The 15359-nt window shown below is 37.7% G+C and overlaps 1 protein-coding gene across 21 annotated transcripts in view; it reads right to left on the bottom strand.

The window, feature by feature from the left end:
* Nucleotides 1-15359, bottom strand: part of PEX5L (peroxisomal biogenesis factor 5 like) — a 105074-nt gene that overhangs the window by 13032 nt on the left and 76683 nt on the right. For 9 of the 21 annotated variants that reach the window (XM_072933248.1, XM_041718180.2, XM_041718181.2 and 6 more), the window contains 5 exons: nt 13394-13603; nt 12195-12321; nt 11590-11686; nt 11086-11160; nt 5524-5619 (listed from right to left, as the gene is read on the bottom strand). In XM_072933248.1, coding sequence (XP_072789349.1) covers nt 5524-5619; nt 11086-11160; nt 11590-11686; nt 12195-12321; nt 13394-13603 — 605 coding nt within the window. The remainder of the gene's footprint in view (nt 1-5523; nt 5620-11085; nt 11161-11589; nt 11687-12194; nt 12322-13393; nt 13604-15359) is intronic. The other 12 variants (XM_072933251.1, XM_030280488.4, XM_030280486.4 and 9 more) reach the window with 3 other exon arrangements.

Below are 15359 nucleotides of genomic sequence, written 5' to 3'. Positions count from 1 at the left end.
AGTCATGGGACTCTGCAAAGGAGATCTGTAGCAGAGTATTTGCAATGCACTACGAGTCTTTCCAAAATTCTCCAGTTCCTACAAGGACATAGCCAGTGTTTCAGTGAGCACACAGCACTGGGGCACAGTTTCTCAGCTTATTCACATCACACAAAACAGCACAAATAAATCTACTGAGATTAAGACAGAACCATTTGAGAGTGATTTGATTAATTAATTTAATTAATCAAAATTAATTGAAGGTTTTATGAACTGGTCCAGATAGTTTTGTGTGAGTCTTTATTATAAGGCTGACAACTTTGGTGCAGCTCCACAGCATGATTGGAAAAATAGAGCTTAGACTGTGATTGCATGGCTTGCTGCAACCCTGCTTAGGTGGTGGGGAAAGGAAAGCACACTGCCCTCCATTCAGGAAGAAATTCAGCATTGTATGAACTCAGTCTTCAGGATTGTCTGAATCATGCAGTTACTGGATCTGTGAAGGTATCTGCTATGTTACTCCATGGAAAAGGAAATAAATTGGGAATCATTCACTCTTGGAGAGGAGATTTCACTCCAGGTAGTAGCAATGAACTGCCCCTGACCTCTCTGTTACACCACTTCTGAATTTGCTCTCATTCCAGACTTGAAGAAAATACTTTCATATAAAGAGTTGTGAGTTTGTACTGAAATGCTTATTTCGGGTCTGAAAAGGCTGGGACAATGAGTCAGATCACTCCCTCTTTAACTCTTAGCAGCCATAACCAGAGGCAATTGAATCCCAAAAAAATCCTGTTCAACAGATGCCTCCATCAACTGCTTCTCATTCAGCACAAATCTGCCCAGCACTGAAATAAAAATTATGTGGTCATGTTTTAACTAGCAGTAATTTGGAGATTCAGCATGAGGTTAAAATGTGGAAATTTCCCTTTCCTTCAGATTAAAATTAATAAAACTACTGAAAACTAATTAGTAATGGCCCTATTTAACCAGATTAATTTATAGAAATACTTAATTTATAGAAATAATATGTATGATATTTATATTAAAATTTTTGCTTGCATTTTTCCCACAAAAATTCCTTATGAATCAATGGTATGGAAAAATCAAATAATATTTCTGCAGATAGTAAGCAAGTGGATTTCGGTCTTAAATTCAAATTCTGCTGCTTAATTATATATTTATAATTCTCACAGAAGTTCACTGTGTTTACACTCCACATAAAAAGCCAGTGAATTACTGTGCACTCAAGCAGCCACCCTCCATGTCCATTTACAGAGTCAAAGGAGGGAGGACAATGCAATGAGAGCAGCTTTGCTGTAATGTCTCTCAGCTCATCCTGCACTAGTTGGACACAGGGCCCAGAGTCATTTTGCAGGGTAAGGGAAGGTTTGGGCCAGGCTGCAGAATTCTGATGATGCTCAGCACGAGGAGTTTCTGACAACAAAGCTGCCCTGAGCTCCTGGACCAGGCTCTGACCCAATGGTGGTACCAATGTCAACAGCAGAGCAATTCAGTGTCCTTGAGGAATAGAATTATAAATATTAGATGCATTTAAATATTGTAAATATTACAGTCTTTGCTGAAGGCCTAAGTCTACTTCAGCTACCATTAGTAGCAATTTTTTCATTGAATTCAGTGGCAGGAGGGTTAAATTAATATTGAGCCTTTCTGAAAACCTGGCTTTGGATCAAGGCTCCTAGGTCTAATTTTAGCTCTATTTGCTACACCAGCAGTGCCTATTAACCTCATTTCAGTGTTTTTGTCACATTAAGGCTGGTGAAGTACTTTGATAAACCAAAAGTTTTCAGCCCAGCTGAACACATTTAACACATTCTCAGATCATCTGTAGCAGTTAAGAGGAATGACAACCAGGAACCATCTGACTTCTTCCAAGCAGAAAATTCTGCATTTTGTCAAAGAGGCTATTTTTATTCTTAGTATTTAAAGATGTGCTCAACCAGTTAAACAAATGGGAGGCAAAATATTCCCAGGCTCTTTATTTCCTATGATCCAATGAAAGGGGGCAGGGGAAGTATTTATAAATTTACCTATTGTCATAACTTCTAGAATTTTGCCTATCCTGTATTACCAAAAATTAATTTGAAACATTCCTCATTGACCAATTCATAAGAAAAGTTCTGTCATTGTTCTCTGAATTACTGCATTACCATACTCTTTGATGTGAAAAACACAGTAAATTAAACTTATGTACTTAACTTAGGTAAGGTTTCCTTGGCTGATATCTTCTTGAAACAAAATCTGAACATTTTACTGAAGTTTAGTGATGAAAAATGTTTATCAAAGCAAAGATTCCCACTGTGTTTGGAAAGAGTATCAAATGAAATGCATCTGAATGACTCAAGTTCCTGGTTCCTAAGTTAACATATGGTTTGGCCAGTTTTAGGCTCATTCAAAGAAATGTCTAAATTGTGAGACAGGAATATTGTAGGTGCAGAAAGGATCCAAGCAATACTCATGGGAACTACAAAGCTGATGGTCCTGGAATACATTTTCCTAGGCTAGAACAAATTAATCCCATCTTTTTCCTCCTATTGTCACATAATTTAGCTGTAATGTGCTCTGATGCTTCAAAGCAGTACATTATACAGCAGATGGTTCATGTGACATTGTGTTGTAAATAAAATTATGCTGGGAAGGACAGCTCAAAATTTCTTATGCATAAGCTCACAAAACAGTGTGGCATCTGCAGTTTAATCAGAGAAATGTGGAATAAGAAAATAACAACACAGCCCTTTTTTCTATCTCTGAGACTTCTCAGTTAGAAGTTTTTGCACGTTCTTGCTTTTATTTTTATTTATTTTAACTCATCACCAATAGGATGGTGGTTGGTAAAACAAATGTTTTAATGGAATATAAGTACAGGATGGATCTCAATCCCCATCCTGTCATTTTTAAAAAATTCAAAAGTACAAACTTTTGGTGAAACGGAGCTAATTATCAGAAAGCTTGTGTTAAAACATAGTTCTTATACCACTTGGAAAATATTGAGACAAAAAATCATGAGGCAAAAATCAAATCCAATTACCAGATTAACAGAAAAGGTAGCAAGGTCTGCAAGCACCTGAACACTGCAAAGGAATCTGGACCCTCTCTAGTAAAAAAGCTATTTTATTCACCACTTTATACTTAAAAGATTCCCCAATGGCATAGACATCTTTAAACCTTCTTAAGAAAGAATTACCTCACAAATCTTCATTAATCTCAAAGTCTGACATCTTAAAACCATTCCCAAAGCACTGATGTGAGTACTGGGTGGGGGATAAAGTTTGGTGTCTTCATTTACTGAATTGTTAATTAATTCCTTTCGAACTAGGCCACCAAGAACCTGAGACTTACTTCCTTTTCTTGATCAGTTTTCTGGCTAATCTTTCTACTTGGAGCTTTCCCAAAATCAAAGAATATTACAGAAACATCCAAAGCCCAAAAGATGAATTTTTGACCTGTATCTATTCTCTGCTTAAAAAAGCACTAATCTTTCTGAGATGGGCTCCAATTTATTTCAATCACTCCAGCTTTCTTACTACTTCATTTTAGCTAGGATGAAAATTCAACTCTTTTCATATGCAAATGGAAATAACTGCTCTGTAAGGTCTTGAAGGATCCTTTCCTTTACATTTTAACTACCTGGCCCAAGTTTCTATTTTAAGCAGAAAGAATAACTTAAAGCTGCCAGCTACAGCTGGGGAAACATTTATTCTTTTTAATAGCCATTTTGGAGAGTATTTTCAAGTATTTCAACAAACTGTCTCTGTCTCAGAATGACCTTTTAGTCTGTAGGGTTTTGGTTTTTTTTTTTTTTTTTACAATATATTCTCCTCCTTACTTTGCACAGTAATTCAATGTCTTGTAATCTGTTGTTGGACTCAACTCATTCTTCTTTCTGCTGAGTGTCTGGAAACTCCCCATCACACAAGTTCCTGGCAGCTGCAGTACTGACATCATTTGCTTAACCACCAGCACTGGGATGTTCAACATGAGATTCCCAGTGCTGCCTGCCCAGGTCACAGCACTTCCCACCCTGAGGATCAGCCTGCCCTGCAAGTGGGAACATCTAAAGCGTTTCAAGCAGTGGCAATTTGAAAGCAAGTTCCCTCCTTTGCTGCCAGGAGCGACTGTGTGTGATGTGTGACACTAGAAACATCTCCTCTGCTCCAGCAGAAGTTGTTTGTGAAAGAGTTTATTTGATCTGGAAAGAAAAAATGCCTTTGGTGCTTGGTTTATGAAAAAGCTAATTTACTGATTTTGTCTATTTTAGCCTTGTATGCTGAGACTGGATTTTTTTGTGTGTGCAATAAAATCCCAAGAAACCATGGTAGAAATCCTTCATCTTACCATAGCATATAATGGAAAAAACCCATACAAATCAGATTAGTTACTTCAACAAGAAATTCTCTTTCTAGCTAGAAGCCAGTATCAGACTTAGGCATAGTTTTGTTTCTCATCAGCCAATATTGATCTAGAGTAGTTCAGCTGTCAACACTGGCATTAGAATGGTACATAACTTGAGTTAGAAGAGTATTGAAATACATGACTACAATTTAAATCTAAACTCAAACATCCCTAAAGTGTTCTAGATGGTTTGGAGACTAATGAGCCTGCAGTGCTAAAAATGCTAAAAATAACCAGTTTTGAGGAACTAGTTTCACAGCTTCACCCTCTGCACTCTAAGAACTCATTTCAGTGGCTGTTACATAATTTAGCCTGAAATTCTGTCCTTGCTGGCATGGAGCTGTCTTGGCTCTTTGTGGTGATGGGATTTTGAAGGGTTGCCCATGGAACCCCTAAGAAGATAATGAAAATAATGATACTCCAATGCTTACATATAATATTTTTGTGGAGTTCTGCTAAAACTTTGTGTCTAGACAGGGTCAATTTGAACTAGTGGTGTAGGACAACACTCAAGAGATGCTTTAGATGTTGGAAATGTAGTAGTGAGTGAAAAAACCCCAGAAGTGCAGTAGGAGAACTACCCAAATACTTCTGTCTTTTCAAAGCAGATAGATTTACCAGGAAACAAGAATACTCCTGTGCTTAGCATTCTGCCACTGGTTGTAAAAGTGTGCAAATGGTGCACGGCTGGTGCCTCTGTACAGCTCTGCTTTGCAGCAGGTAATTGTGCTGTTCAGCAGTGATTCTGAGCTCTGGTTTCACAGGGGAGGCTTGGTTTGTGTCTGGCTGTAAAGAACTGATGGCACACAATTGCTGGGAGAAATGTTTCCCTCTTTTACTCGTGGTTTGGAATTAGCTAGATTTTGGGGGCATTTACCCATTTGCTTTAGCAATAAAAATCCAGCTTAAAAACTTGGTTCTCTCTAATGTTTTTTTATAGATAAGTGTTTTGAATTTCCTTTTTTTTAAAGAGACAAGCTGCTATTTTAAATCAATCTCTCCACAAATCGCACATTTTCTCCATTTTAAATAATCCAATTCCAACTCTCTCCTCCGCTTGTGCTGCAGATAAAAAAGAAATCCGTAGAACATCAGCTGAAAATGAAAACTAAAAAGAAAATTAAATAATACCTCAACAGCTGCCTTAGCTCTTTCAAATTCCTCCTCCAAGGAGTGATTTCTGGAGAGAAGAGGTGTTCCCCACCGCTGCTCCTTACTTGATCGTGCCTAAAAAACAAAAGAATAAATCAGAAAGGGATGATAGACCCTCTGTCACACTTCTGAGTTATTTCCTTAATTGCCTAGAGCTCCAAATGGCCTTTTTCTTGGGGAAAACTACTTGTTTCCCTGCATGAATTCCTCTGAATTCTCTTATGCTGTAGCAGAGACCACTTCTCATGGGAAGCAGAGTAATTTATCTTTTCCAGACTTTTCTTTTCACTCAAGATGTGTGAAAGATAAAGAGACATAAGAGAAAAGGCAATGCAAGGGTTGGACTACAAAAGGAGAGAGCTGACTATATTGTATGAGACTTTTACCTTCCTTGTTCCTCCTGCATTATCACTGTGGCAGTGCTTTCCACTGACTATGAGCCTGGAAGAAAATATTTTATTTCCCACATATTTTGTGTTTTTCTTTCAGGTTTTCTTTTGGGATCACATTGGAGAGCCAGGTTTGCCCTGGATACCACTGGAAGGGCAAATAATTTTCACAATCAGCATCTCTTTTATGTACCATACTATTGGTCAATCCCATGGGAAGCACATAATAACTTTTTCCCTGTTCTTTTTCTAAAAACAATGGGTTGTTTTTTTTTACAAAATGCACTGTACAAAACCAAACAATATTTAAGCATGACAGAAAAAGCACAAAGTGGCCTAATCTTGCTAAACAAGGCTCTGACTGCTAATCCCTTCCCCAGTGTTTGTCAAGAGGTTAAACTCATTAGCCACTTGTGTGCCCGTGCTTCCAAGTGCATTAATTTCCCTGATTGTATTTCTGATGACTGTACTTGTAATATTAAATTTATGTGAACCACACTGCTAAAAGACTAACTTTGATCAGATCAGGCTCATTGGTCTGTCTCTGTTGGAATGGGCTCTGCTGGGATGGAACATCTGACACTTATATATGTCACATGTAATGTATGGTCAAACACATTTCTCTGTGGTTGTACACACATGGCTTTTTTCCTAGAAAGATGACATTCATTTGTCAAATGAGCCCCAGGTTTTCTGTTTTGTTCCTGAGGCTTTGGTCTCTTGGTTAGTGAAATGCACATTGAGTGGATGGAGCACATGAGGTAAGAAAACAAAGATACAGCACAGTTGCTGTGGGAAACTCGTGGTGGTGGTGGGCACTGCGGGTGTTCTCCTGTTCTCCTTGGCTCTGACAGGAAACTCAGAATGTGAGGGAATGTCCACACTGAGGATCTATTGCTTTCACATCTTCTACCTCTAGCCCATGTTTGGAGAATACTATTTTCATTTGGTGAGGCCAGGAAGAGATTTCAGGTGTTCATTGAAAACAAACCAAAACCCGGTCCTATACATAAAATAGTTCTTTTACTGATTAATAGAATTTTGGGCAGAAGAAATAACTGGTTCAGGTAATTCATTTGTCTGTGTATCACATGATGGCATTTGTCACTCAACACCCATGGAACCAAAATTATGTTCTTCAGAGAATAAACTGAGGTTGTCTGGAATAAATGTCTTAGAGGAAGCTGCTTGAGTTAATTTAAAGTTATCAAGAGACCTTAATGTCATCACTTTGTTTTCAATTTTTTTAACTGCCCTCCTTTTTTCTCTTATTAATTTTAATTTCAGTTTCCCTCTATTACTTTTTTTTTTCAAACTTTTTAATACTCCTTATTTTCTCTGTAGAAAGATACTGATGGTTTTAATCAGGTTTTAGTGATATAAAGACACTTAATAATATAAAAGCATCAAAATATTGAATATTCTCAATATGAAACATTCAGATTTTAACCTTTTTGTGTCACTTTTACTCTCCCCCTTAATATTCTATAGTCATACAGACAATCAAAATGAACCCTTTATTCCAGCACCTGTCTTGCTGCTTCTCTATGCAGAGGCCAGGTGATCTCCTGTCTCCCACTAATTGTGTTTGTTTCTACAGACTCCTCTTCCCCCAGTGCTGCACAGGGAACACTCCTGTTGTTTCAAACTGCCACAAAGCACAGTGGTGTGAGCAGAGCCCCTGTTCTTGCTCTGAAATGTGTGATTTTCTAAGGGATTGTATTGCAATATGTCTTTATACAGTTGCCTTGCTCACCAGCTTCTTTTTACATATCTCTTCTTTTCTTGTTTCGATTTTTTTTTTTTTATTCCACTGTTGCATCATATGGAAATTCTCTGAGGGATCTGCTTGCATGTTTATTTCATTCTTCAAACAATGAAGAACATTGTTTGTCTTTGGAATCCCGGAATAATCCCTATGTCATTACAATTCCTAGTAAATAACTATTGCTCCTGAGACCTCAGGTTGGCCAGTTTTAATCTGTTTAACAACTGCTTTATTCACATTGTGTTGTGCCAGTTTTACAATCAGAATATGACATACTAATTCAGAACTCTTGTAGAATATCAGACATCAACATTTATCAACTCGACCTGTAATCCGATCAAAGAATTAAATTTGTTTTTCTTGACACAGGACTCTATTGATAGGCTCTAATTATGTTCCTGGCCTTTTCATTATTTATGACTTGGCTCCTGCAAACAGCTTGATTACTTCTGCTTTTTACCCATTTGTTTCCAGTGGCTGCCATTCCTTAGGTCAAGGACAGTGTGTAAATGAGGATGTTCAGCCTGAGCTGTACTGCAGAAGGGCAGAGGGAGCTCCCAGGGGCAGCACAGAGGTGAGGGGGCAGAGGACAAGAAGCACAGAGGTCCCCTCCTCTGCCAGTGACACTTTGTCCCCACATCATCCCCACAGAAACAGACTTCCCCCTCCTTTAAATGAACATTGCAAAAGCCACATCAGCTGCATTTGCACACGGGGCAATGCAGAGCTGTCCTGTGGGTTGTGACACCCAGAAATGAAGAGCCTCTTAAGAAAACCCAAATTTGCTGCTTTTTGCTGGTCCAGGGAGAGGGGATGGGAGTGGAGGGGCAGCCCTGGAGAGCTGCACAGCTGCAGCAGGGGATGGGGTGAGGCTCTGCAGCTGCCCAGGGCCAGGCTGTGCCCAGGGCTGGACACTGCCCGTCAGGTTGGATATTCTCCCCTCTCTACAGTGCAGGTGCTGGAGCTGATCATGGCTTCTGTGTTCAGGGACAAACCCTTCCTTTCCAATGCATTTGCACACACTTTCCTGCACTTGCACTCTCCTTATGTGCTGTTGGACTTCAACTTTAAATTACAGTCCTAACTTTTGATCAAGTCTTCAAATAAAGAACTAAATCTGCCCCTTGTAGCTCTTCATTTCCTTAGAGTAAGTGGCACATCCAATGGAAGCTAGGGCCATTAGTCTTTCTGTAATTATTTGGGAGAAGTGGGGAATTAATTTCACATTCTAAATACTCTTGCCTCAAACTGGAGATTTTTAAGTTTTACAAGATTTGCACTATACCTTTGTCTAAGAGCACTGACATATTAGAATTAGGTACAGATTTTTAGCATGTCAGGGGTTTTGTATACTGTGTAAGCAATGAAATATTTAAAATGCTCAGGAAAATATTTATTTAAAAAGTTAAAACATGAGCAGACTTTATGCAGAGAAAATGGAACATATTCTCTTCCTCTATAGTTTATAATTTTAAGATTAAAATAACCCTTCAAAATCCCCCCCTTCCCCCGGACACTGTAGGACATCTCAGTACCAGTAAAAGCATAACAAGGAACTTTTCAGAATGGCAGATAAAAGAAAGAACAAGGATACTTTGGACCAATGCAGTTTAAGAGCTAATAATATGTAAAATATTATGTGAGTAAATGCTGAGAAGCAAGACAGCCACATCCAGTGACAGCCACCAGTGACTGCCCATTACAGCCTTCACATTTCTCCCTTGTAGCTCAAAGCTTGTCTTTTGGAATTTGTATTGGCAAAAGTGCTGGTAAATAAAGGGTTTTGTTAAGAAGATTGCATAATTTTAATGAAAATATGACCTAGTTACTTGGCATTTCACTCTGAGGAGCTAAATCTAACATGTCAAAGATGAGTGATGAGGTGATTGGGAAACTGCTGATGGAAAACTACAGCAAGTTTGACAAGATGAAATCTTTAGGGTATGGCAGAATGTGTTGCACTTGCAAAGGCTACCTTTAAATGAGATAGACAAGACCTATAGAGGACAAGGTATGGAAGACATATGCTTTGATAAAGGCCCTAATGTGATTTCTTTTGCGAGCAGATTAAGAACTCGGTCAAGAGAGATGAGCCTGAGTGTTGGGAGCTGACAACTCTGACAGCCCAAGTACGAGCAGGATGAAGGAGGCAGTGAACAAAACCACATATCTGAATAACCTGCCTACATGAGACTACAATCTCACTTCAGGTCATTTCTGTGCATTAATAATTACCAGTTTAACACTTTGTTGCTCAAACGGACACAGGTTTGAAACAAGCAGGTTACGACAAACCACAACAAAACATGAAATGTACCAAGACAACAGATAAGAAATCTAGTCTCTGCTCTTTTTTCAAGCTGGCTTATTCAACTTCATTATTTTTTTATTTTGAAGTAATAGTCATTTTAAAAAGCATTATGGAGCCTCAACTGACTGAATTTAAACTGAGTGAAAAATATGAATTTTTGCTTCTGCAGTTATTCTAGTGGAAGAGAAAAAGGAAATAGACCATATAGACCAAGTAGAAATACCCTGCACTTGCAATTGCTTTTACAGAAAGCCACAGCATTTAAATCCTGTGACTGTCTACTTGGCTTACACACGTCTTGGTTGAGCACAAATGTCCTGGAATTTAGATTTGCTGGGCTGAGGAGCAGCTTCCTAAAAGAGGGTCAGAGGTGCTTCAATATGAGCTCAAAGCACATGAGAACACATCATCCATTTCAAGTGGATGGCATTGTGTAATAGAATTTTCAATTACTAAGATGTACAAATCTATTGCAGAGAAAGGGAAGATATCATGCATCACAACTAGCGTGAGGCGTTTCAGAGGGAAAAAAACCCTGCTTGTAATGTAGAGATGGCAGTGAAGTAAAGAACACGTTTTTGCCTAAGAAAAACCCCAAAATGGATCTGATATATGGGTTCTGTTTCTAGTTTCTGGGGAAAGAAAAAAAAAAAAAAGGTATATTATCTCAGGATATACATTTGGCAAGTAGTATCTAATTTTTTCATTTTTCCATTTTCAAATGAGGCAATTATTTTTCATTAATTTCCATATTTTCTATCTGACAGAAGGTTTTTGAAGTCCAAGACTAAAAATAGCTATGGAAGGCGAGAAAATTATTTTTAACTAAAAGCTAATCCATCAGAAAACTCTCTCTTCCCCCTTCCAGTGGCAATGGCTGAAGTCTTCCAGTTAAAAAGTAAGAAGTAGCAAAGAAGGTGTGTGATCAACCTGATCTATCAGAATACATATATAAATGTGTTTGTATATACCTGTACCTGTGTGTGCATACATACATGCAACCCTCAGTAATCATTTCCAACAAGACCTGTCCAAGACACAATACAACAGTGGAATTGGGCAAATCTACAAACCTTTAGCCCAGAGCCCTCCGTATTAGAGTTCCTTTTCCAGCAGGAAAAAGTCCTGTGACCACACTGCTCCCCCACCTGTGGAGATAAACTGCTAATGAGCATTGCTGTAACCATTGCTTCCTGCTTTCCTCAGCAATTTCCCACTTCTGGGGCTCCTGCCTGACCGAGAGACCTAAAGGATAGAATTTAACAGGGGTAGGGAACCACTACAAGTCTGAAATTCAGAGCTGGGGAGAGGGAAAAAAAGATGGTGCTGTAAATTGTAGTTTGAAGTTTTTCCCTCTGTACAGGAAGGCCACAGTTCACTGCAGTATTAAACTCTGAATGTTTCAGGTGCTGACATATTCAATTTCATAACCTGTTCATTTCAGAGGTGTGTGAAGATATTTTCTCTGATGATCCTGAAAATATCCCTTGAACGGTTCTCCCAGGATGTCAGTGATTAGCCAGTGGGAAGTCACTCCTTGCCTTTTTATGCTTAATGAACCTACCAAATCCTCTTACCTGTATTGCAGGTGCAAGTTCTAATTCTGATGCTGAATCAGAGTCCAAGGCACTCTTGACATTAGTCAGCTCAGACTGTGATCTGTTTTCTGTGGACCTAGAAATAATGCATTTACACACTCAGCACTGGGACATGCTGCCCTATGTCTTTCAGGTTCACAAGCACACAGTGATTAATCAGGTCATTTCTTTCAACTGAATTGTTTAACTTGCAGTAATCAAAATTGCCTGGACCCTTCTTTATGTTCTCACTCTTCTATTTCATAGAGAGGGAAATTGAGGCTAGACAAAGACACAAGTCTGTGCCTCAGTCAGTGTCTAAAAATCAACCACCACAATAAAGGATTGCACTGCATGTCTCTGTAGGATTCTCACCACCCTTTATTAAGTAATTGTGCCTGCTACTTTCTACAACATTAAAAATTGCTGGCAAAATGGCATTTTATAGTGCACTTGCTTATGATACTTTGTCAAAAATATGTGCTTGAACACATTTAATGTCCCTGTAGCAGGTTTAAAATGATGATTTGGTATCAAGCAAGTATTTCTGTGAATTAAGAAAGCTGGGCTGGAAATATTTTTTTAAGGAAAGCAAAAAGTTGTACCATAAAATCTCTTTTGATGGAGCTCTGGATGATGATGATGTTCGCTCTGCAGAAGGGTGGACCTTGCTACTCCTGTCTCCATGAAAACTGACATCATCCCATTTCTCTATCTGTGTCTGAATATCAACTGAAAAATAAAGAATAGACATGAATCTTTTAAAGAAACTACTGCTGAGAATTCTATCTTCTCTGTTAAGTGTGTTTTATAGAGAAAATATTGCCACCAAAGCCTATATTTTAATAATGGTCCAACATAAAGAAGTATTGTGCACCTTTCTAGTTGATATGGTGTGAAAATATTTGGAAATTCACTGCACTTTTCTGAATCTGTTAGCATTCATGGTCAGAATGTCAGTGTAACTCTTGACTTAAAATCAGTGATTTGCATGTAATTTAGACAAATTGTAAAAATGAAGCTTCTTTTAGAGACTAACATGTAAAAATGACTGTGTAGGCAACTGATGTTATTCAGTCATGTCAGACTCACTTTGCAAAGATCAGATGTTCAGCTCCTGTTTGAAGATAAAGGTCTCTGAAATTTCTGTGATGATGAACGGAAAATTTGCTGCCTTGGTATAAATTACATTTACCTTGCAAATTTCTCAGTTGCACTGCAAGTAATTTAGTTTGGATGGAACTAAATCAAATTCACCTTTTCCAAAGCTTGTCGATAGAACAGGCTTGGCAGGAAATTGAGTTGTTTTGGAGATTTTTTTCTCAGTCTGTATAAATATATCTCTCTTGTCAAGAATGGACTTTTTTTTCTCTCCTATGCATAGATAAAGCAATATTTACAAACATAAATGTGCATTTCTGACACCTGCAGTTCAGAAAAGGACATCAATATGGGCTGCTTTTCATTTTTTTGTGTCCTTTACCAATTTCTCATCACACTCCTACAGATTTTTCTACCATTTTACACACCCTGACTAAATTCCTTTTCCAAAGAAGTTTCAAAACTTTATTAACACACTTAGGGTCAACTTAATAGGTATAATGGCAGAGGCAAAATGTAAAATGTGGTCACAGTGTTTGAGGTTTAAAGTGCTTTGGGTAGTTTATAATGGGGAGCAAAGGCTACACTGCTGAAATGTAGTGCAGCAAAAATTCTGGTGTTGCTCATTATTTTGTGATAGTAGCCAGGAGAGACTTGAGCTAAGCAGGGCAAGGGAGCACTGATAAAACAGCTGCACTCTTACCTAAATCTAGAGAAGACTTGTCTGCAACTCTGGCAGCCTGGACTTTCTGCTCAGAATCCACACTGATCAGGTCAGGATTCTCTGTCTTCTTTCTGTGGGTTGAAGCTTTTAAGCCTTCAGTTCTTGAAGGATTCTCTGATTTCTTTGCTTTGTTTTGGGTTTGTAAGACAGGTTCACTAAGATCCAAGAGATCCAGACCTGCTGATAATACTTAGAGACAAAATGTTAAAATTCAGTGTTGTTTTAATTCAAGTAGCTCACTTTTAAAGTTTTGTTTTAACTGGGGAAAAAATTATTGCTGTGTTTGCATTTGGTTAGAGTGAGTGTGCATTTCCTGGCTAAAGATGATGACCAGTATATTAAAATATGCCTGGGGATTTCAAGTTCTTAACTGAATGCAGTTTAGTGGATTTGCAAAAAAAGGTTTTAATCTGAAAATCTTAAAGACATCTGGGGTCTTACAGCTGGGGTCTTCACAGTTTTTCCTTTTTTGTTCAATTGAGCCTTTAGATAATATTTGATTTATTCTTAGATCTTTAAAGTCCTGGTAACAGCTGCTTAGGGCAGTGTTGTTGTGCCACAATTCTTTTGGGAATAGCTCTGGGGGTGGACCTGGGTCAAAAACCAATGAAGATGTTTATTAATGTTATTTTCTATTGTTGTTGGTGTTTGTCCTTTGGGCCATAAATACTGAATACAAAGTCTAATGCCATTTCTATTAAGGACTGTATCAGTATGAAAGAAATGTTCCATTTCAGCTCTTCTTTTAAAATTTGCCTAAAGAGTAACATTCACAATTCTTCAGCATGTAAAAGGTAGAAAAATTCCTTTTTTATTATCATGTTACAGAGCAGGTGTTTTTGAAAAATCAGTTTGTATTACCTCTTGCAGTGCTTTATCTACGTTCTTGGAAATCATTGAATTTCATCAGTCTTCACAGAATATTTTTTTATTTTATTGTTAAATAATTGTAATTAACCCCCCCCACCCCAATCTGATAGATATTCAAAGCAGGTGTAAAATTTACAGGTACAAAAACAAGCACCATTCTTGAACAATTTGAAATGGTTCTATTCATTCCTGAATTATCTTCAGCTATATCGCTGAAAGGGAAAAAGTATTACTTACAATTTATATTTAATTCACTATTTCAGCTTCTGTTACTAGAACTTGCATGCTGCTTTAGACACATTAATTGATGTGAAGAAAATAATTCAGCTGTCAATTATTCATTTAATAATTTGCATGGATATAAATTTTAATTAAATGGCTTCTAACAAGCCAAGTCCTTTTCTGAGACAGGAAGAGAGCCCAGCAGTGCAGTGCTGATATTATTGTCTCAGCTGATCTGCTCAGCAGCATCGATTACCTCTGCACAGATTCCGAGTAGGTGTGGGTTGTTTTCTAAAAATACTTCCAAATGACAATATACTTCAAATAGAATTCAGTATAATTCAAAAGGTTTTCAGGATTCACTTTTAGATTTTATTACCTTCTCTATTACCTCATTACAACATAAAGGAGGTAAGAAGTATATTAAATCCTTTCACTAACAAAGTGTCTGAACTCAGTCTGGATAAAACATTTTGATACCTCCCTCCTTTTTCTCTCTAGCATCTTATTCAAGATTTCACAAAAAAAAAAAAAAAATCTTTCTAGAGTAAGGAATGTGTTTGATTAAACCAAGACCAAATGTGGGTTTTCCCATAGGTTAAATTGTGCAAAACCAAACACAGAGAATTGATTCAGACTCATATGTACATCCTGTGGGACTTAAACAAATGGCATTAATTTCAGCCCCAAAGATCTGCTAGAATTTATGTGATTTGAATGACATCAGTTTTCCCCTAAAATGTAATTAACTAAGTTTTTCTTTTAACTAGTCAGGAATTAAAATTAAATGCCAGCTTGTGGTTTTGTGCACACAGTAACAAACCAAGAAATCACTTGACAAAAATGTGCCATA

Source organism: Taeniopygia guttata, chromosome 9 (genome assembly GCF_048771995.1).
Source record: "Taeniopygia guttata chromosome 9, bTaeGut7.mat, whole genome shotgun sequence".
NCBI classification, from domain to species: Eukaryota; Metazoa; Chordata; class Aves; order Passeriformes; family Estrildidae; genus Taeniopygia; species Taeniopygia guttata.
Note: the sequence above shows the minus strand (reverse complement) of the source record. Positions and strands in the feature narration are given on the sequence as shown.